The sequence below is a fragment of the Pelodiscus sinensis genome, chromosome 5, assembly GCF_052426305.1.
Source record: "Pelodiscus sinensis isolate ZL-2025 chromosome 5, ASM5242630v1, whole genome shotgun sequence".
Classification (NCBI taxonomy): Eukaryota; Metazoa; Chordata; order Testudines; family Trionychidae; genus Pelodiscus; species Pelodiscus sinensis.
This window is the reverse complement of record NC_143056.1, coordinates 62,521,768-62,545,616: the sequence shown is the minus strand read 5'-3', so window position 1 is coordinate 62,545,616 and position 23,849 is coordinate 62,521,768. Positions and strand designations below refer to the sequence as shown.

At 42.8% G+C, this 23,849-nt stretch overlaps 1 protein-coding gene across 5 annotated transcripts in view; it reads right to left on the bottom strand.

The window, feature by feature from the left end:
- Positions 1-2,234: 2,234 nt before the first annotated feature.
- Positions 2,235-23,849, bottom strand: part of KNL1 (kinetochore scaffold 1) — a 51,688-nt gene continuing 30,073 nt past the window's right edge. For all 5 annotated transcript variants that reach the window (XM_075927103.2, XM_075927101.2, XM_075927102.2 and 2 more), the window contains 14 exons: positions 23,627-23,725; positions 22,502-22,617; positions 20,388-20,478; positions 18,098-18,214; positions 17,283-17,370; positions 16,026-16,106; positions 15,571-15,610; positions 15,344-15,445; positions 14,766-14,866; positions 13,515-13,583; positions 13,240-13,349; positions 12,079-12,197; positions 6,208-6,330; positions 2,235-6,079 (listed from right to left, as the gene is read on the bottom strand). In XM_075927103.2, the coding sequence (XP_075783218.2) occupies positions 5,965-6,079; positions 6,208-6,330; positions 12,079-12,197; positions 13,240-13,349; positions 13,515-13,583; positions 14,766-14,866; positions 15,344-15,445; positions 15,571-15,610; positions 16,026-16,106; positions 17,283-17,370; positions 18,098-18,214; positions 20,388-20,478; positions 22,502-22,617; positions 23,627-23,725 (1,371 nt within the window). In that variant the 3' untranslated portion in view covers positions 2,235-5,964. The remainder of the gene's footprint in view (positions 6,080-6,207; positions 6,331-12,078; positions 12,198-13,239; positions 13,350-13,514; positions 13,584-14,765; positions 14,867-15,343; positions 15,446-15,570; positions 15,611-16,025; positions 16,107-17,282; positions 17,371-18,097; positions 18,215-20,387; positions 20,479-22,501; positions 22,618-23,626; positions 23,726-23,849) is intronic.

Here is a 23,849-nt window from a genome sequence, read left to right as displayed (position 1 = left end):
GCGGATGAAGCCTGCACCTTTCACTGTGCTGCCATGGCCGATGGCTTGCCCCTGTGCACCACACACGGTGCCGGTAGGGGCATAAGTGGAGGTCCTTGCTGTAGCGGTACTATGCCCAGCTGCATCTGATAGGCCGGTAAGTAACCCACCGGTGCTGCCACGTGCTGCAGCACCGCGGCCTGCTGCTGGGTTGGCACTCCCAGGGTGTGAGCAGGGAACGGCGCCGGGAGAGGCATCAGCGTCGGTGCCGTGTGGGGCGCCGGCTGTGGCACCGCGGTCGGCATATAGTACGGTGCGGGGCCCTGCACCGCCCAAGGGCCTGTCTGTGGCACCGGTCCCTGCACCGGCACCGCAAGCGCGCTCACTCCCGGAGCCGTTGCCGGTGCTGCCAGGAAGGGGCCCAGGGTCGGTGCCGACGTTTGTCCCGGCTCCGGTGCCGGTGCTCTTGCCGGCACCGGGAAAAGCTGCTGCTGGGCCGAGGCCTGCCGTTCGCCCAGAAGGTCCCACAACCCGGCTGCCATAGCCTGCTGGGGGGCACTTGAGGCCGATGCCGGCGCAGTCCGCTCTTGCGGCACCTGGCCCTCTCCTTCCTCCGCGGCCATCTGGATGAGGTCCCGGGCCGCCTCGAAGGTCTCTGGGGTGGAGGGACGATGTACCTCTCCTATCCCCACGGGCTGCCCTGGGCTCTTGCCCTTGTCTAGGCTGCACCTCTTTTTGGAGGCCTTAGCAGAAAGGTGCCCCTCCTTAGGGCGCACCTTCTAGGTACTCCTCTCTGCAGAGCGTCCCCTCGAGCTCTTGGAGGCCCCTCGGCACCGGGGACTGCGACCTGTGCCTCGGTGCCTTGTCGGTCTCAGGACGATGCTTGGCCGACACAGGTGCCGCCGACGGTGTGCTGCGGACAGAGTGAGGCCGCTCCTCGCCCTGAGGCTGCAGTGCTGACTCCATTAGTAAGAGTTTTAGCCGGGAGTCCCTCTCCTTTTTGGTCCGGGGCTTAAAGCTCTTGCAGATAGAGCAGCTTTCAGCTCGATGGGCCTCTCCCAGACACTTTAGACAGTCGGAGTGGGGATCTCCGCAGGGCATAGGTTTACAGCAGGAAGAACAGGGTTTAAAGCCCTAGGGCCCTGGCATGCCCTCCCCTCATGGGGAGAGTCCTGCTGTGCTTCCCTATCTAACTAATTACACTATTTACAGCACTTAACTACTTAACTAGATAAAACTTCAATTAGAACTATAATACAACAGATAAAGAGATACAGCTGCTAAGAGATAGGCTAACAGCCTGAAAGCATGTTCCAGCTACCCTCACAGGTGGTAAGAAGGAACTGAGGGGGTGGAGGGGCCAGCAGGGGTATATATGCACCGGTATACCGGCGCCACTCCAGGGGGCTCCCTGCTGGCCCTACGGATACTGCTAAGGGAAAAAAGCTCCGGAATCCATGCACGCTGCGCGCGTACACCTAATCAGAATGGACACGAGCAAGCACTCGAAGAAGAAGAACCTGGTTTCCTCAAGTGCTATATAGACAATGGGCCCAACTAGACAAGAGACAAAGGCCAGACCTGGCCTTATTCTATGCCAGATTTTTACTTGATCTTCTGCTCTGAGGATAGATGAAAATCTTTCTCAACTCAAGTTTCCTTTTCATTCACTCATTAGCTAAATGAGCAGGTTAATCACTTGGCATACTACTGTTGAGGCACTATCTGGTGTATTTATGTAAATGACAGAAGGCAAAGACTTGAATGGGGAGCAGCAGCACACAATTTTTTTCAACCAGTGCATCTATCCCTTGGGCAGAGTTTTAGACATTTCCTATGAAAATTAAAGTTGAGGACACAAGAATTACAATATTTGTAACAGGGCAAAGTGATTTTCATCCTCATCTCAATCCTTCTGCAATTAGTTGGAAAATGTAATCCTGCATCAAATTTGATTTACTCAAGCAACATGTAAAGATGGAACATGAAAAATGGACACCATAATGTTGAGTGGCTTCTGCACTTACCGCTACATAGAAAACAGTCCCAAATCAATAACTGGAGAGAAACAGGGAGATTTCCTTGTCTTGACACTGAATTTAGGGCTTGTCTACACTGGGAAATTAATTCAGTTTAAGGGAAAGTCTGAATGTAAAGTTAAATAGCTATTCTGGAATAAAAACTTCTACACACAGTTAACCAGGAATAGCTATTCTGGAATAATTCCCTGTGAAGACAAAACAGTCAAATTTGAATCCCTCCTGAAACATATATAATGTTTATTTTCTACAAAAGATTTTGTAATGGATGATTTTAGATGCTTATACGTCGCTTATTTTTTAGTCAAAACCAGGAGTTTTTAAATTAAAGTCACATTAAGTGAAAGTAAAATTACCATGTTTTATCTTAATTACCATGATTTCTATAAAAGCTATTTAGATGTAAAACCAGTCAAATTAAGATTTAAGTTTAGTGTTTATATTTAAAATCCATAGTTCTGAGTCATATTCCTGATTTTGGATCACCAGCCTCTTCTACAGATGGTGTTGTATCCTTATGCTAAAACAGAACTTAGAAGGAGCAGACATTGTCATTTGTAAATGACTCATACTGTAATTCATCTCTCTCTTTATGCAAAACTTAACTACTCAGGCTTTTGAAAAAAGTAACATAGGCTTGGGATTCAGAAGTGTTGGGCTCTAACCCCAGCTCAACACTGTCAGAGGATCAAACTGATAATGCAAATGATCAGATACTCGAGAAAGTTGTTCATGGAGTTCCCTGACTGAACAATGGACATATGCAGTATAATTGTGAAATTAGATGCTAACTCAATTTATCTTTGCAAACCAATTCTTGTGGGTATATTACTGCTATGGAGTTTAAGTGTCGTGACTCTACAAATACCTTGCAAGTCAGCACTGAAACCTTAGAGGAAAACTGGGGGAAATTCCACTTTGACAGCATGCTGTGAATTTTAAGACCCAAAACTCTTGGAGGTTCATGTGTACACACATTATGCATAAAAATTATATGCAAGACTAGAGCTCCTTCATTTCTGCTGTGCTCTGCTACAGATGCATGATTTCCCCTGCCTTCCAGGTCTCCAAACAAAGAAGCTACAACAGCTCTTAAAAGACAGTTCACCACACACTATCCCAGTCCTTTTAGCCCCCTGATGTTCTTGGCTTACTTTTTCTTCAAAGGCTCTCAGACAATTTTTTACCACTATGGTGCATAGTATTTTATGAAGTATTGCAGGAGTGCCCTCTGGTGGTTAAAAATATCAAGACTTCAACTTAAATATATACTTTTAAAATGCATTAAAAGTAGTTTCTGGTAGTGCATCTCAAGAGGTTGCTGCCCCCGTTTGTGGTCATTTTCCCTAGGGTACTTACATTTCTCCTGCTATTTTGTGCAAATCATACACAAACAATGGAGGAAATTAAGACTATATACAGGCAGTCCCCAGGTTACATGGATCCGACTTACATCAGATCCCTACTTACAAACGGGGTGAGGCAACCCCGCACTAGCTGCTTCCCCCCAGCAGACCAGGGAGACGCGAAGCTAGCCCCCCCCCCCCCCAGCAGACCAGGGAGACGTGGAGCGGCTTCTCAGCAGACACCTCAGCTTGAGAATAAAGGACTGAGGAAGTGAGGTGTGGGAGAATAAAACTGAGCTCTGGAGAAATGTTTGGCTAGAGTTTCCCCTACAATATGTACCAGTTCCGACTTACATACAAATTCAACTTAAGAACAAACCTACAGTCCCTATCTTGTACGTAACCCGGGGACTGCCTGTACAGGAGAAACAGTGCAACTAACTTACATACAACTACTGTCAAATTCACAAACAAAAGACAAGAAAAATATTGCTCTAATTTACAGGAAATGACAAAAGTTTCGCCCATGCGATTATGTAATTTTTCAGATAGAAATCTGATATAAGTTGACAATATCAATTTAACTTCTAAATTATTTCACAGTAAAGAAGAGAAGGAAATAATTAATACAAATATTTAATAAGCTTTTCAAAACTACCTTCTATAGAAGGAAAATTGGAAAACATAGAACGTCAAAATATATAAATGCTTAAACTTCTGAAAACATTTAAAAATTCTTATATTTTACAGACATACAGAAACTGTCAGGAACCCACATAATGGAGAGATGATAAGTACTAGATGCTTCAACACCATAGATAGGAACAGGTTCTATTTACTCACGACATTCTCAGTTCTAAATCTGAAGATGCAATTACCATTAAGACCAAAAAAAAAAAAAAAAAAAAGGTTCAAAATATGTCAAAGGTATTATCTAGATTTTGTTTTAGTTTTGAAGTCAAAGAAATCAGGCCCTATTGACAAAATTTTATACAAGACTAACACTTCAATATAGTGCACCGAATGCTCCTTATGGCTCCGGGGCATTACAGCTTATGCAATTTATAGGAAACTTAGAGACAGGCAGGATGTCGGTTAGTGATTTATATGTCAAATTATATCCCTATTTCTCCAGGACATTCAGCAAATGTTTAGAATGTGTTACTGGTTTCCTTTTTATCAGTATCAGTACAAAGAATTAATGGAAGCAAAGATACAGATAATTTGCTAAGCAAGAATATTATTCCAGTGATGACACAAAAGGTAGACAGGTAAAGGAGATTATATCTGGAAAAAACATGAATGTATGATGACATTTTAAAAAATAGTTTTTGCCATAAAGAATCCTTAAAGGTAAATAAAAAATTCTAGTAGTGGCAATTTCATTAAAATTACTAAGAGAGTCTTTAGGAACTTAATTATGAAATAATTAATCAAATCATGATGAATTTGACTGAAATACAACTAAAAGAGTAGTTTGTTTTTGAGATCATATCACAAAACATTTTCAGATAGCTGGAATTTTTTTAGCTGAATTTGTTACATCTATCATAATCCTTTTTACCAATACTGAAGATACAAAGAGAGCAAGCACTATCTGTTTAGGAAGAGAAAAGTCTTTCTATGTAATGAAAATCACCACCATTTGTTTTCTTTCCTTAAGGAAACAGCTGCCTCAAGCAAGATAGTAACAAAACGGTTGAGAACAGAAGTACACCTGCTAGATCCTGCACTTTGGAACATCTCCTACCAGGTCACCTGCTGAACAAACTATGCAAAAACAGATTTGCATATCTAGCCATCTTACCCCTTTGAGAAATAGGGAGCTTAGCCTAAGTAAGTGCCTCAAATAGTGCAACACCTTAGCTTTAGAAAAGGATTTACGTGCAGAATGATTCCACACAAAAAAGCTCACAACTTGATCCATGTGACTTTGGGTACTGTTGCACTGCAAAATCAATGGCTAGAAGCAGGTTTCAGTAACCTGAAGAGTAAAGTGTATGCCATTTGTGAATTTTATAAATTATAATTTTGTTAAACAGCAGAAAATGGAATTATAATTTGTGATCTCAGACATTCCATAAATTTGATTGCATCATCTGAAATGTATTATCTGGGCTAATTACGGATAGTAACTTGGAGTACTGCAAACCTTGGAAGATAGATAGTAGCCCTTAGAAATAACAAACCAGAGAAAAATCAGACTAATTTTGGTGGTTACAGGAGCTAGAGTTTTTTCGTTTGGGGCAGAGTGTAACAAAAGGGAAACCATAACCAGCAGTGGCTGGAGGGGTTGCGGAAGAGAAATAAAAATGTGGAAAGTGGTCCAAGTTAATGGAAATCATCTGAAATTCCTCCTTGTTGCTAGAGAATTTTCTGCATTACCTCAGTACACTTTGGTATAGGAGAGATGTTTGGTGGTAGGCTTACTGAGATTTCATTTCAGTGGTTTAAATACCGGACAATTTCACAGTTGGCTGCTAGATCAGATTCTCATAGTACTGAAAGAAGCTAACTGCACTGTGGGAACAACCTGGCAATTCTTGTAAGTTTGAAGAGGACAGACATCCAGCATGAGAACTGCATTGATCTGAGTGGATTTAGTGAACAGTCAGGGAACCCTGGAGCAAGTTGTGATGAATCATTTTGACCATTCTCTTCAGGTAGTTGGTGCCCAGTGGCACACTGGACAGAACAGCAGAAATTTCATCATGGCTGGGAAAGACAAAAAGAAATTCTCAGATGAGCTTCTGACAGTATATTTCTTAGCATTTAACTTCCTGTTCACTGCTTAGAAGTAGAAAGTATGCCATAGTCCTTTACTATTTACTTGTGCTACTCACCCAAGGCTCCCAATCTGTTTTTGGACAGTGAACTGGAGTGGTGTTGAAGGGTAGTTGGCAGATAAAGAAAATATCACCTCAAACTTTGCAAAAGCTGTACAAGAGGAGAACAAGAGCTTCACTCTGCAAAGAAAACAAAAAGTAAATGAAAAGGATTAAGTCATGGCTTCCTTTAGTAGCTTCTTTTGACATTGCGTTTCCAGGTGGAAAAAGCTACAACTACATTAAGATGTTATACATAGCCTCACTTTATAATTCTTGAAGAGCATCAGTGTAATTTGTTTATAATGTAGCAGTAGGTAAAGCTGAAGGAATTGTGCCATTTTAAGTAATAAAAGCATGAGGCCCAAGTTCCCATCAGAAGAAACCAATCTCTCTAAAGACTAGAAAGGAGGGGAAAGGAAAGATTCTTTTTCTGATGTTCCACCCTTTAAAAAACAACAAACATCATTTCTCCAAACCTGTAACTGCACATTTGTTTTGCTGACATCACTAAAAAGAGTACTGCATTTTTTTTTTTGTTGGTGTAGTGAAGGACGCAGGATATTATGAGGGGATATTATTAAAAACAAAGCAGCCTGTGTATAAACCCACATTAAGAACATAGAGAAAGGGTTCACTAGAACAGGGATACAAAGAGGCAGTGGAAACTGGAAGAAGGATTCTGCAGTGAAGTACTTGTCCAGTCCAGCCCAGCCATGCCACAAGAAAAGGAAGCACCATGGGAAAGTGGGAACTAGGAATATGGATTATTGTTTTAAATTCATTTTAAGTTAAGGACTGTGGGTTTCTGCCTGGCTGAAGCAAACTCAAGATGTCTTCACTTTGCTGTTTTTATTTTTCCCCCCTAAAGACCAAATGCAAGAATGACAGTTATTTACTGTAACACTGATTGTGATGTGATGTGATGCAGCAGTGTATTCCATTTAGCGATGTACGTACCCAGCACAGTGAAGCCAGAAAAGGGGGCCTAACAGTACCATAAATGGCAAATGCTTGTGGCCAGAGCTCCTCCTTTGACCATGAGGTGGGGGAGCCCCAAGCCTCCAGGCCGTTCACACCAACATGCAGAGACAAGTCTCCAATGCAGAGGAGACAGAAGTGGGTCACAAAATACACGAAGAACCACAGTTACAGTAAGTAACCATTTTTTTCAAGTAGATGCAGCTGTGAATTCCACTTTGTGACCCACAAGCAGATCCCACCCAGGGAGGCAGGGCTTTGAATCTTCCCAAAGATTGCAGGGCAGCTCTACCAAAGATTGCTTCTGCCCTGGAAGATATGGTAACGACAAAGGTTCATAAATGTGTGTACAGATGTCCATGAAACAACACTGCACATGTCCACACTGTTGTGGAAGACAGACTACAGATGCAGGCAAAAGTAGTGAATCATCTGAAAAAACTCTCGGTATACAATAATGCTCTTCAACTCTTAGCATTTCAGGGCTCCCAATTAATTCTATTTTCTGAATGAGAACCAAAGTCGACTTACTGGTATTTAGGATGAGACCCAGATGGTCACGTAAATACGATGTAGCATCAATATGCAAAAGGACTTCCTCTCTTCACCAGCCTCTCCGAAACCAGTCATCCAGATGCAAGATGTTGATTCTTTTGTCTTAAGGTATGCCATTACCCCGACCACACAATTGGTAAAAACCCCAGGGGTGAAAGAGCCCAAAGGGAAGCATTGTAAATTGAAAATGGCTCTCTCTCTTCCTTTGATTCATAGTAGTGGTCAAATCAGCAAAATCATCATGTGAATCATGTCCTGAAGGTCCTGAACAGTAAGCCAGACATTCTGAGATAACACAGGGAGGATAGTCAATAGAGTGACCATTCAAAACTTCATGTATCAGATATATTTGTTGAGGCCATGAAGGTGAAGAATAGATCTCACTCCTTCCTTGGATTTGGGCACCAGAAAGTACTGGGATTAAAAGCCCCAACCATAGTGTTCTGGCTGAACATCCTCCACTGCTCCCAAGCCAGTAGCAAGTAAACCTACTTGAGGAGCAGTATCTCATGAGAGGGTTTCTTGAAGAGGAATGGGGAAGGAGGGTGGTGGGAGGGATGCAAATGAACTAGATGGTGAAGCCCAATCTGATAGTGCTTAGGGCCCAGCTGTCTGTGGAGATCAAACATTGTGAAAGCAAGCTAGCCTGTCCCCAAAGAGTGGGAATGGGAAGAAGGGAAAGACCACTGTAACACTGCTCTGGATTGAGGAATCAAAAAAACGTACTCAGGGAGTGCCGGGTAAAAGCATGTGAGACTGGCCAAACCCCATACCTGAATGCCTCCTCCTCTAGGACCTATGCCCCCTTCTGAGATAGTCCCACTGTCTTGTGCGAGGAAAATGTGTGCTGTCAATCATAGTGCTGCTGCTGACCACAGCAGTAGTTCCTCTCTATACACCCTGACAACCACAGGGTACCCCTAGACTGCTGAATCTTATTCTTCGTCGAAAAAAAAAAAATCTTGTCCAAAGGACAAATTCTCTGTAGCCTATTGGATGCTGAGAGTAATGCCCAAATTCTGAAGCTAAGACTTCTCTCTCATGTCCACTGCTGAGTATCACTGTGGCTGAGCTATCCACCATATCCAGTGCAGACTGCAACAAAGTCTTCTCGATCAAGCAGCCCTCAGTGATAAGTGCCTGAAACTAGTCTGAAAACTTAGACATAGCCCATGGCAAGTGGATTTGAAACCAGCAGGGCCACACAGTGCGGTCAGCGCATGCACAGCGCAAACACTGCTTGGTGAGCCCTGCCCATAAGGACCACCCACTTTGAGTGCCTGTTGTTGGGAGTGGAAATAAACCTGCCCAGTTGGGTTCTATTGTTCACCGCAGTTCCAGCCAAGGAGTTTGAGGCATTACAACACTAAAGAATAAAGAAGTGGTTAATTGTACTAGGGATGTTAAATATTGGTTAACTGAATAGTCGAGTAACCTCATGAATTCTTAATGGTTAGTCAACTATTCTATAATCTCTGGGGGCGGGGCAGCAGCCATTGCACTCCAGCCTCACTCCCGAGAACACCACTGCCACTCTGCACTGCTGCCACTGTATCAGAGACAGCACCATGGGGTGCCAGGTGGGAGCTGGTCTGCAAGAGGAGACCGTTTAAAACCCAGCTCCCTTTGTGGACCTGTGCTGCTGCCCTATGCTGCTGCCTCTGATAAAGCAGTGGCACAGGATGGCAGCAGCCCCTGTCTAGGGGGTGGTCTTAGCTCGTGGACCCAGTGCGAGCCAGAACTTAGCAGGCTAGCCAGCAGCCTAGCTTGCTAAAAAATTTACTGGCAAGTGGGCAGGGGGGAGGGGGAAGAGGAGGGGAGAACCTATGTAGTCTATAGCATTAACCTGTAAGCTTTTGCTTATTGGTTAATCAACTACACTTTTACGGCCCTAAACTGTATCAGAGCCAGATCTTGCTCCAGGACCAATGGACCTGGGTGGATGACTCTGGAGGCAATGAAAGGTTTACTGGTGCCTGGGCTTGTGGTGAGTCAACAGCCACTGCTGAAGACCTGTCCAATAACCTTGCCCTTAGGGCAAGATGATGAGTGGGACCCTTACATCTAAAGAGCATCCACAGAGATAGACAGGTAAGGACCAATAGGTTTCCTAATCACAAGACAGTCATAGAGTTCCATAAATGGTCCCCAATGCAAGCCAGAAATGGAAAATGGAAAGAAGATGATCCCAATCTGGATGCTGAGGCGTCTTGGGCTTTAAGAGGATAAGGGTGGAGCCAGCCCTGAGGATGTGAGCAACTAGTCTGACTCCTCTGTAGCCCAGAACAGAATGGAAATGGACACTGATGGTGGAAATGGTATTACTGAAGCTGAGTACACCCTCCATTGTTTCCAGCAGTAGAAGCAGTGTCAACCCCAAAGACAGCTGCATTACTGAAATGATGGATGGTATTGAGGTGGAAGGTGATGAATGCCACCACAGTAACATATACAGCACCAACTACAACAGTGCAAAAGAGTTTCTCAGTGACAAGATCCCTTGCATTGAGCCTGGAATAGGCGACCCCCAACTTATGACTGCCTGACTTACAACCCCCGGCATTTACAACCATTTTTTTTGTGCCTGATAGCTCCTAAAACCCCACAGTTCTCATTTATGACAGTGTACAAAGCAGACTCCATGCATCATCCCAAAACAGGAAACACACAAGGTCAGTCAGACTCGCCAGTTTGCAGTTGCTGCTTGACCATCTCCGCCACTTTTTAGTTATTTTTGTGCATTATTTGAACTATTTAGTTTAGTTTTCCTCCATTTCCATAGTCAATTTTGGTATTTTTAGGGTATGACATGGGTCTCCAGGAACGGAACCATCATTTATAACATTGTGCCTATGGGAAATAAGGATTCAACTTATGATGGCTTGACTTACGACGGTTCTTCAGGAACCAACTAGGTTGGAAGTGCAGGGGTCACCTGCACTTCCCCACAGACTGGAACGGGAACACTGGGGTGCAGTACTGACAGATCCAAGTGTACATTGGCTTGTCCAGCCAATGGGGCTAAAAATGACTCCACCATGGCCAAGTCCAGCACTAAAGGAGAGGTTGGGACAGAAAGGCAAAGATCTGCTATAATATGGAAAGTTAGTGCCAGCATTGCCCTTGCTGGTATCAGACTCAATGGATGTCTAGGAGTCAGAATTGAAGTGAACAGTCCTACTCGGTCCTGGGAAGCAATTACAGGCATCCATATCGCCCTGCACACTGGGACTAATCCTGTGCTGCTCCACGCTATTCCTAGAAGAGTAAAGAATCCCCACAAGTTCGAGAGTGGTTTTGATTGGTCTTTTGTGTCCTTTTCATTGATATATTCCACAGGGAATGGCTCCATCTCTTTGGAGAGGTGTGTGATCCAGAACGTGAAGTGGGCAGTACTCTCAGAACCCAAAGGCGACCTCTGATCCTACAAAGGCCTTGGTGTCAAAGTAAGCCACATGGCCTCTTCAAGCAAGTGCTGCTTTAGGCAAAGGCCCTTAGCCACTTGAATTCATTTGGTGATTGATATACAAATCAAACACTACTCCTTCACAAAGATCTCACCCAAACACAACATACACCCATATCTGAAGGACTATTGTTAGGGATCGCTCCCCCATACAATAGACAATGTTTAAACCCTGATGAGGGCATCAAAAGGGGATATTTAACTAAATACAACCGACATTAATTTAACTGCCACTGAGAATACTCACTAACTATATACAACTAGAAAAAAAACATTACAGTAGTAAGAGGTTAAGACCAAAGCTTGGACTCTAGCTCCAAGTGGCAAGTGGAACTAAGGGGGGCTGTTTTGGGAGATGTTGCTTCGCAGAGCCAAGGAGGGGCTGTGGCCATGAGGTCTGAGCACCCTCCCTTTACTGGTACAGCTAGGCAAAATTCTCCATCTTCAGTACGATGATTACACACACACACACACACACACACACACACACACACACACACACACAGCTACATCTATTTGAAGAATAACTCTTGGTCCTGATTCCCTGCACATTGCTGCACCCTGATCCAATGCCTTGGGTACAAATATTTGTCAAAGTACAGGTATCAAGGAATGAAAGAGGTGTTAGCAAGGAAGCTGACAGAATCCCCCAAGTGTTCGTTTCCTGCTATTCTGAAGTTAAGTTTTGTTTTTCAAAAGATGCTGAATTTGCAAAAAAAACCAACCATACAAAAAAAAAAACTACACACAATGAAGTTTTGGATGTCAGCTAGCTTCCGTGATTAAGGGTACAATGAAACTGTTTCAAAGTCTTCTGTTTGTGAGTAGTCACTAACAGCTCTTTTTTGAGGTTGAATCGGAGTAGGTTTGATGTTTACATCACTCACTTTGTGTTGTCCACCTCTGTCTTCAGAAGATTACATTTTCCACCCCATCTGTTCAGAAACTCAATCTCTTCTCCTAAGAGTCGACAGCGATTCACCACTAATGAGATCTCATGCAGCATCTAAGTGGACAATCAGAAAGAGTAATCACATTAGAGCACACGTATTAGCTACATAATAATTTAAAATTATTTGTAATTCTATTCTACAAAGTACATAAAAAGCTCCATAATTGTAACTCTGCATTCAGTTTGAGTCCTGAAAATGAAACTGCTCAGATATTACCACAGAAAGATTCTGCTGTCCAACTTATGCCCTCAAATATAACTGTGCATCCATGTGGGAAGGCCAAATGTGGTTCAGCAATTAAAGCCACTCTTATGTAGGAACCAGAATATAATTTCTGTCCTGAATGGTTGTGTTAGCTCTAGGGTTAACAGAAATAGTACAGTTTATTTCAGTCATAAAGCAAACAGACATCAACAAGGGAACAAATCTATTGAGTGAAGTATCTACAGTTACACAGAATCAGAACCACACACTTTACTGTATGACTTAAAGTTGATTGACTACAGCAGTGGTCCCTGCCATGGCGCCCGCCAAGTGCTCGGGGCTGGCCTGGCCCCGGGCACATGGTGCATGTGCTGTGCCGGAACTGGCCCGGGCGCATGGTAAGCGCCGACCCCGGGAGTGCTGCGAATTGGCCGTTCGCGCCCCAGGCGCGCGACGCTTGGGGGGAGGGCCGCCGGCCCCGGGTGCTTGCAGGGGGGCCGGCCCCGGGCGCGCAGCATTTGGAGGGTGCACCGGCCCCGGGCACGCGGCGCTTGCGGGGGAGCCCCGCCCCTGAGCACGTGGCTATGGGGGGGCCCCGCCCCTGAGAACACGGCTATGGGGAGGGGCTGTCCCCGGGCGTTCATGTGTCCCCGCCCCCTGGTGCCCGGCAGGTGAATGGCCACGCCCCCTGGCGCCCGGCGGCCTCTAAAGGTTGGGGACCACTGGACTACAGCTTTAGAATCACTTTCCTTATGGCAAATACTTATGCAGCAGAATATTCAGAAATTCAAGGCTGAACTTTATTTTAAGAAAATATTGTTGAAGAATGGACAGAATAGATTCCATGATCATCATCTCAGGGATCTACTGATTAATTTCTTGGAACATTACCTGAGGCAGGTGTTGCATTGTTGTGCATTTTGTCTGCCAGAAACCTTGACTTTCAATAAATTGGAAGATGAGCCTTTGAACTAGACATGATGAAAGTGGAGCTTTTTTTTCTGTTAAGACAAAAGCAAGAATTATTTTTCAGTCCTGCTTATATGTATAATCAGTAATCTCTTTTTGGGACCATCAAGCAATGCACTTGCAGATAAAGTACAAATATGCCTTCCTAGAAACAGGCAAACCCAGGACCAGAGCAGCAAGCCACTTCAGAGCCTTACCATCCAACAGAGATTCAAAGCTCATATTAATGATCTTTCTGCATGGATTGTCATTGAAAACAGCACCATCTGTAAGAGACCAAAAACAAACCATATTGTAAGTGTGTATTCCTAGACTGTGCATGCTAAACACCCCAGAGATATATCTCTAGGAACAGATATCCAGGTTGTATGATTTAATCCTTTGTTAAAGTCGTGTCTGAATCCTGTAGTAAGTTGAGGGTCAGTAACATTAGTCAGCAGGCCTGACTAGAGGCCTGTAACATGAAAACAGCAACTGGCCTGCAATCTAGTGAGCAAGACTTTGGTTCAGTAACACAGGAGCCAAGAAAGAGGCCCTGTTGATAATTGTATAAGTTAGGTGGAGCATGGAAGGACATAGGGAGGCCAAGTACGGACTAAGCCAAAGGGGAATAGCAGAACATCTTAATAAGAAATGTCTTGGTACAAAGACTCCCCAAAAACTAATGTACATACCGACCTAGGTTCAGGACTAGGCCGAAACTGACAGCATAAAGGATAGTAAGTGAGCCCCCCTTCCATAAGGTGAGGGTTGGTAACTAGGCAACAGAGGGTAGCAACCTGGTCCGTAAAGAAGTGATGTAAATTTGTACCTGTCTATAAAAGGCCACGGCAAAGGGTACTCTCCGACCAACCTTGGGGGGGTGCACTAGGCACCTTAAACGACAGATGTCATTGCCTAGAGGACTTACAGAGTGCACAGTAGTTTAACTCTGGTTAACTGCTGTTAATATCTGTTATTTGGTAATAGGCATGCTATGCATTGGTACATTGTCAACGCGTGCCAAATGCACAGTGGTTTAGCATGAGCACTTCTGCTAACAACTATTAGTGCATCACATTTGACAATAAACCTGCTCAATTTTACCCTTGCCTGCATCTGTCGTTTCAGGGGCTCTCAGAGATCTCCTGTGTTGACCCAAGTGCACGGGGTCTAACACTTCAGATAAAGGGAGAGCATGCACACAGCCAAAAGTATATCACCGACGGAGTAGAGGTCCTGTCAGGAGCGTGCCAGGACAACCCCGAGAATGCTAACTGATGACACTGAACACTGACAGTATGACAAATCCTAATCCATAAACCACTTTAACTCAATTTTAATGCTTTCACTTTTGCCTCTCCTAATAGTATAAAGTCTAAAAAGGTCAGCCTGATCCAATGGATTTCTACTATGTAAACCTTTGGTTTGCAAACCAGAGAAAGCTCTTGCCAAATTTTGCCACTCACCCACTGGTGGCCCAAATATGATAGTCAGTTCTATAGAATCATAAAGGAAGGTGAACACTGCCTGCTGATCACTCCATTCACTCATCTCCCATTCAGTGAAACTAAAAAAAGAAAAATCTGAGTTACAACCAAAGAAACAAAGAGGAACAAGGTCAGAGTATGAAGTGCAGATACACATCATCTGCCACCACATAAATGTGCCTATGGTAGCTGGCAATTTGCTGTCCCTGTAGCTCAAATCAGATGGAAATCATAGCATGTGCATGATCTTCCAGGAAATATCGAAAAATCTGTCTTCTATTAAGAGGCAACATTAAAATAAAAATACTCATTATGCAAGGGCAGGAGAGTCTGCAATAGGAAGAAACTTTGCAGTGACCCTTATGTATATAAAATCAGTGCATCCTACTATACACTAAACTCATAGAAGTTTTCCTGTTAATCCAATATTGCCAGAAGGTAGGCTTCAAATGTAGCATCAGTTAAAAATTCATTAGCACTACCAATGAGGGAAGAGGGAACTAACTGGTTGATATCTGGGATAAAAATCAAAGCTGAAGACCCTTTATTTCCCTTACTTGTATCTATCGAGGAGCTCCTCACAGTTGCTTGCTTTAGTCTGCAGACAATTTATCTCAGAAAATCCCTGTTGTTTCCTAGCCTCCAGATTTGTTAGATTCCTACAGAAATACAGCAACAAAATCAGATGTTCTGAGAAGACAAAGCACCTTGATACAACATGTAGAATCTGAGTGAACATATAAGCTTTAAAGAAAAGTAAAAGAATCATTGTGTGAAATTCTACCTTTGCAGCTCCTCTTCTTGGGCTTTGAGGTTTTCAAGCTCTAAGAATATAAAAAAGAGCTATGAAAGAGAACTGCAAACAGTCTGAAAAGCATATTAAAAAAAAGGACTGGCTGTATAGCCATGGTTCTCGACATCAGGCGAAATTCCAGGATGATGGTAGTTACTCCTACTAAAATGTCAGTGGGCAATTATTCAGCACTTGGAGAACAATGCATGTTCTTTTCAGCTCATTGTATTCCAAATTCTGAGTTTCTGGAAAAAAAGGCAATCAAATGCAGAAAGGATTGTTTATGTGGATAGCAGTCTCCCAACCCAGGAAAGATAACTGTGGTAAGATGCCCACCTTCAGTGTTTGCTTTCATACTAGTCTGTAGGTACATATCTCCTATTCTGGGCCATAAACTTTTCCAAACAGTTTCATTATCAGAAATACACCACGACTGGCCCCATTACCTTTCTCCAAGTGTCTCACTTTGGACTCCCAGTCTGTCACTGGATCACTGATATCTGCATCACATTCTTCCAACTCAGCAACTAAAGGAAAGTAGTATTAGAAGCCACTCTCTGCCCAACACACTGCTCTGAGGCTTAGCTGTGACTTAAGTTCCCTGTAAGCTGCATTGCTTATTTAACTACCTAGTTAGCCCTGTGCAGGTACTCCAGAAGGCCATGAAGGGCACAGTCATCTAGGGGAGGCTGAACCCACCCCGCCAGCCTCCCAACTTATCACAACCAGGGCCACCTGGACTGGCTCCCAACCCTGCCGCAGTGGTCCTGTCCTGATCCCACTATGACCCTGTAGCCCCCAACCCTGCCACAGCTGGGGAGGCCCAGTCCTGAAGCTGCCACAGTGGAGGGACATGCTGTATCTCCTCATAGCAGCAACTGGTCTGTGTGAGGAGAGCTGGGGGAATGGTCTTCTCCTTACAGTAGCTCTGAAACACTCTTGTACACCCCAATCCCTCCCAAGATCACTCATCTCCAGCCCCACCCTAGTACCCGCACACCGAGCCAGATCCCTCACAACCTTGCACCCCAACCATCTGCTCCATGCCTGAACCCCCTCCCACACTAAACTTCTTGCTCCCCCGCACCACATAAATTTTGTTATGTGCACCAATATGAAGGTGATGTGTCACACATCACCTCCAAATTAATGCATATAACAAAATTAATTTTGCTCAAGTATGGGGACAAAGTAGAGAGAACACTGGCAGTGACCCCTTCAGGAATACAGCCTCTCTTGTATCGGTCAGGCCCAATGTTTAGGTTTCAGTTGTCTTCAGCTATTATAATAATCAGCTGCAATTTTACTTTGTCAAACATGTAACAAAAAGCCTGTAGTTAAGAGTTTACAAGAAAATTTCAGGTAGCAGTTGATGGATAAAAATCTTGGTTGTGCTATATCCAATTACAGCAGTTTTGAAACTCATAGTCCACATTAGTCTTGAGCACTGGAATATATTAGGAAAAAATCTAACTGGTCACAATCTCCACATCCTACTTATAAGGTTCCCTTATGTCAAATCTATAATCATAGGCCTATCCAGCCAGTCTCATACGGACAAGTTACTCGTAGAGCTTGTAATGCTCCCATGCCCTTTCTGTAATTGATGCTTGTAAGTGATCATTAGAATAGTAGCTTTTCCAAAGAAGTTAATTTTTTAATACTCCAATTAAAAATCTTGAACTAAGCTCTGAAACACTTACCAGTTTCCAGAGCACAAAGACAACTATCCATCTCCCTGAGGAATTCATCCACTTTTGCTATTCTTGACTGCAGTTTCTCCCATTGGATCTAAGGGTAAAATTGGATAGTTATGTTTAATTTTTGTTTGGTAATATATTTTCACATAAATCTAGTGCTGTATTTAAATAATGGTTCTGCGTTTGCTAGGACTCTCACATTGATCTCTGTTTGCTTGGAGATCAACCAATGAAATCTATCATCCTTGGATCTAAAACCAGATAGACAGCAGTAAAGGGCTATCACAGAATTTCAGAGGACATCAGAGCTGCTTTGCCATAATCTTTCGATCGCTTTTCTCATGGAGAGAGATGGTTCCAGGTGTTAAAGGATAAAATAGTTTTTTGAACAAATGATAACCTGTTTAACCCTTTAAGAAATAAGAACATTCTGAGATGTCCTTCACTATGGGACAAATGCTCCATATATTTCTCTAACTGGTGGCCTATGCCGACATTCCCACTCTCTCATTTATTTGTAGTGCAATAGGAACACATAAGACAACAGTAGTCATTGCTACAGTCTCTCTCTTTATAATCAGTAGTGTGTAACATCCACAGTTTTGAATCAAGAGCTAGGTCCCCACTATGTAAGTGCATAGAAAGACATTGCCCCTGCCCTAGAGGAAAGAAGTAGGAAATTAACAGTAGGAGAATGCATATTAACATAGGATATTTAGATGGCCCCAAGCTCAATGTACACATTTTAAACAAAAGGTAAATAAATCAGGATCTCTAACAGCCCTCTACAACCCTCTTCCCTTCTCTCATCTCAGTACCTGTGTGTTTTGCACTAAACTGTCATATAATTTCACTTTCCCCTTGTGAGCCAGGACTTTACTCTTCTTGGTGAAGCAGGATTTCATTTTATTCAATTCTGTTCCAAAGTTCTTCAGCTGCAATGAATAGGGAAAACAACAGTAAGGAAGGTGAATTAGAAAGTTGAATAAAGTTAGTTAAATCCGTTCCAAAGACTATTTAGTAACAGCATATATGAGTCACACAAGTAGAACCCTGTAAATCTGATGATATTCATGGACCATGTTTATGGTTCTCAGATGGATGTGGATCCAAGTTTTATATCTAGAGCCATGCAAATCTGCAGATATCCCAGTGACACTCTACATTCCATATTCACTATAGCGATATCATTATATAGGATATGATTGTGATACATCTTGCATGAAATGTCATATCATGAGGTGTCAATGGCACTGGCCCCCTTTATACCAATCCCCCCCTCTTCCCAGCTCTAACCTAATTCTTGGGTTCCAGAGCCGCTGCCGCTACAGCTGCATGTCTCCATCCAGGTGCTGGGGCGCTTGCGCTGAGCAGCCGGTGCGCTGAGCAGTCCCCGTCCCCCCAACGCCCTCCCCTTCCCAAGAGCCAGACACCTCCCCTCCCTGCTCTAACCCAATCTCCCTCCCCCACTAACCTTATGCCCAAGTCCCAGAGCCACCACTGGTGCTGCTGCTGCTGCCTGTGCTCAGCAGCCGGCTGCTAGCACGTGCAGGCTGGGACACTGTGTGCAACCCAGGATATGATGTAGTGCGCTGGGGGCCATGAGCGGAACGGCGTGGGCCGTGAGCATTCGTGCGGCTCAGAGTGACCCGGCAGTGAGCATGGCTGACCTGAGCAGTTCCGGGTTCCATCCTGATTCCGTCAGGAGCCACAGTTTTTTTCTTTGCGAGCCGCATGCGGCTCACAAGCTGCAGATTGGCTACCCCTGCTTTAGCCAATATATGGGTAACAGCTTCTATGAATAAATTCAATTCCATCTTGTGCCTGTATTTTTCCACTAACTGTGCTGGAGACACTGCTTGGTAGAACAAAGTCCCCTGCACATGGAGAAGCTATAAAAGGGGCAAGTAACATCACCACTAGGCCTCACTCTCCCCTACAACATATCACCTGGTAACACCTTTGGAACAAAGAATAACTGGGGAAAGGAGTCCTGAGCAGAAAAGAAGAAAGCACGGCCTGTGTATGGAAGTCTGGTGGACACCACTTATCTCAAATCCTGTCTAGTTTATAGACTGTAGACTGCAATTTTGTTTACTTCTTAGATAGCCAACTTTGAGCTGTACAATATTATTTTTAATAACTGAACATTTATCTTTCAGTAGTTAATAATTTTGTTTTTTTACCTAAAGCAACATGTTGTTTGAAGTGCAAAGGGAAATCTTAGGAACAAGGGCTAGTGCACTGTCCTCTTCACATTGAGAGGAGTGGACTGGGAAATAAACTTACACTGGTCAGGCTTTTGACCAGAGCAATACATACAGCTCTTGAGTCCTAGGCTATGCAAGTGCAGAGATGGTGGAGCTGGCTGAGGAAGGATGCTGGCATCTGTGTGGTAAGGTAAGAGTGGAAAGTTTGTCTGGGGCATCCTGACTCCCATGTGAGCTGCAGCAAGAGTTAGACCTTCTGTCTCAGCACAGCAGCTCAACGGGGGGCGGGGTGGAGGAGTGTCTGTGAAGGGGGCCCCACAGGAGAAGAAAAGCAGGCTTCATGGGGGGGGGGGGGGGAGACGCACAACATTTCACATGGGTTATGCCAGCATGCTGGGGGGACATGTGGCTATATGGAAGATGGGGTGCTGCTGGGAAAACTCTGTTGTCTCAATGCAACAAAGGGACTTAAATTAGTCCAAGTATAACTTTCCTCCCCACTCCAACCTCAACAAGAAAAGGGATTGGTATTAATTACCAACTGATCAGTGACAATTACAAGATTTGAATATGCCACGAAAAATATGGTGGGGGAAAGGCTATTATAGCACCCTGCTATTTTCCACTATTAGACTCAGAGAGCAAACAGAAAAAACAGTTAATCCTCTACATCAAAATAGTTTTCACCTAATATCAGGAGGGAAAGAAAGAGCTTGCTTTTGGCTACACTGAGTTTGTTAACAGGTGGCCATCTGTGGAGATGTTAGAAAGCCAGGGCTAAAATTTAGTTTGTTTGGAGGGAGCCGGAGCCAGAGAAGAGGGCTGAGAGAGTCTGCATTAGCAGTCACCACTCAGATTTGTATAACTGCATGCAATAAGATTACAATATGTGCATTACCTCTTTGTCAGAACAGGTCCTCATCACTTCCCAGAGGTTTTTATTCACATCCACCAGAAGTTTATCCTGGACACCGGCACACAACTTTAAACTGAAATATGAAGAAAGACCAGAGAAGGGCCTTGTTGTAGCCACGTAAACCAGCATGTAAGAGGTTATGCATCTTATGCAAATCAAGCCCATTGAGTTTTAACTAAGCATTGAGAGAAGTATTTTCTTTTAAGTAGGATTCAGTACCTTCACCTAACCTGCCAGACCTGACTCCTTTGCAGCCCTTTCACCATGTTTTGGATATTATCCCCTTTTTGATTAAAAGCTCCTAACAGATCACATTGTGAAGGAGAAAGTCTTCACAGAATAAATTAAATTGCCCCAGATTCTTTACACTTGATTAGGTTATTCTTTAATCCCAGTTACAAGATTACAGATCAACAAACTCCAGAAATGTGAATTTATGTAAAATAAAGGGGCATAATCTTTTTTTGTTATCCAGGGAATTAAATGCACGAAGATGCTATATCAGAAATGAAAGTATAATGGTTGGTATCTAACTGTTGAATAGTGGTCTTAGTCTTAAAGAAGCATTTCTGATCCAATTCAGCACTATTTGTGCTATTATAGCTATATGTACAGTATAGATACTGAATCCAAGAACATTTCTCTAATACCAATGGTGTCCCAAAGTAGGTACAGCTTAAGTGTGGTTCCTATATTTACAGGAAACATTACTTAAAAATGTAAAACTAACTGGACCCAACTGATCTGTGGTTTATATTGACTCTCCTCTTGCTCAAGGCTTCTGGGACAGTTAGTGAGCAGGTGCAGGTAACATTCAGTATGCTCATGTCATTCAATTTATTTCCATATCTGAACTGTCTGGTGCAGTGCAATGACTTACGTATTGTCTTCTAAGATTGAGGCATGGGTGAAGTCAAGATGACTTGGGATGAAATCCTGGTCCCACTGAAGTCAATGGAGTTTTGCCTTTAGTGGGTTCAAGATTTCATCTATAAGGATAAGCAAGGCACTCAGGAGTGATTTATATTGTATCAGCTCTTACCCCAATTAAGAGGATAAGCCTATAAATATTATTCATAAATTGGAGATTTTGTTGTATATCCATATAAAAATATGCCATGAGTGATTTTTTTAAATCCTCAACCTGGGGCATAAAGACTTTTTTTATATGGACCATCTTATGGTAATCAAGACTTTCTCTTTGAGGCTGGATTACTGCAATGAAATCTAAAAGTTTACAATTTTAATGTTGCAGCTCGCTTTCATGCTGAAAACACATTAAACATCTCCTGTTCAGATATCTCCATTGGTTACTAGCTGTGTTCCAGGTGAAGTTCAAGATGGTATTTTTGAACTATAAATTCCCAAGTGACCTTTCCTTTGATTAATGGACAGACTGTCTCCCCCTGCAAGATACTGTTTGATTATCCATGGCTGAAAAGCTAACAGTCTCTTGGCTTAAACAGGAGGCAGCCTGGAATTTATTTACATTTCCAGTGTGCACAAACCCAGATTTGATGACAAACCAAATATGATGCAAAGCTAAGGTTTTCCCCAGCAGCTTGCCTGTTTTTGGAAGAATCTGATACTAAGAATCATCATAAACAAGAAAACTTAAACCTCTAGGATATCATATTGTCTGTATTTTAATTTGACAATTTCCAGAGAATTATAACAGATGACAAATTATAATCTATCATGCTCTTTCTTCTGTTTGCCATCTTTTAGAGGCTTTGACAAAAGGGTCCAAAACTTATTTTTGCCAATATTAAGTAACATTTATAGGTCAGCAGATATGAGAGAACAAATTAAATCAATCACTTGTGACAGATGTGTCTCTAACCACCTCCATGCCCACAAGCCCTATCAAGACTTTCCCATATTCAGTTTTAACACACCGGCTCAAGACTGTAGTAAGTCTGTTTAAAATTAAACAGATAATCCACCTCTCTCCTTTGGAAAATAATGGAATTACTCCCATGAGACCATCCTGAATGCAGTCAAATCTAAGATAATGCATTACAAACAAAAACTAATATCCTCTGTGAATGACTCAACACCCCCCCCCCCCCGCCCAAAATAAAAAAAACTCTTACTTTTCTATCATCTGAGAGAGAACCTGGCAATCTTCCTCATAAATCTGCAGTTTGGGCTGATAAATGTACTGGCTGAAAATCAGGTCTTCTGGAGTAGGAGCTGTATCAACTACATACTAAAGGGAAAGAGGAATGAAACTGAAAAATCCAATTTAGCAGGAATTTCACTGCAGAGAAAGTTCCTACGGCTGGGCAGCATAGCATAGTGGAAAGGGCATACCACAATGAAGTTAGAAGCACTGAGTTCTATTCCATCCTGTACTGGATTCACAATGCAACTTACAGTAAGTCATATCACTTCTATAGCTCAAATTTACTCAACTTTGAAAAGTACTTTGAAATCTAGGAATGAAGCATGCCATGTGAGTGCCAAGTATTATTTTTGTTCTTAAAGGTCAGTCTTAGAGCATCGGTAGACCAGTTACAGTTTTTCTAAACTACTATAATAAAACATTTAGATACAATTTTCATAAGCACCCATGTGACTTAGAAAAGCAAGTACAATTGACTTTTAATCGCTTTTTAGTAATAAGTCACTGGATGCTTTCAAAAATTTTATTCATAGACAAGAATTTAGGTAGGCTGTTTTAACTTGAAGCCAGGATATCTGAAGGAAGCTAGTGATAGCTGAAGGAAGCCTTCAGTTTTGTTAACTGTTCATTCATTAAGTGGAATGACTAGAGTTGTGCAAATCCATAAATATCAACTTTATATCAGCAGATATACAGATCTGTAGATGCAGATATACATGGACAGATCTTTGAATTGTGGATCAGATGCAGAGCTCTAAATATAGGATATTAAAAGGCAGAGAAAACAGGAGTCTTCAGCTCATAGCTTTTGAGCTGCTTGCCCACTTTCCAGATCCTATATCCGTTCCTCCCCATATGCAGAGAAAGGGAAGGTGACAGAGCAGGAGAGGGTTAAAAAATAAACTGTGCAAATTCATAAGTACATTGTGGAAAAGTGAAGGGGACTAGTTCATTTGTGGACCTCATAATAGAAAGGTCTCTACAACTCAATTTCTTTAGCTTCTTGGGATTCATTAAAATAACTGAAATAAAGACAGAAAAATACAATTTAAATGGCAATGAGGAGTATGCATTTGAGAGGCTAAATACTCACATTGGCTGGAAGATGACTCTGCCGGGGCTTCTGAATCAGAATATGGACCTGGAGAAGTGTAAAAAACTCCCCTACTGTGATAACACCATCCTGAAATTTCTACAGAGTGAATAAAGAGTGCATATCAATAATTAGAGTATGCTCATTAGTAATGTTGCATTCAAAAGAATATCTAAAAGGGAGACAGGCAATATGTTTCTTATTAGGAAAACATCAAAAGCCT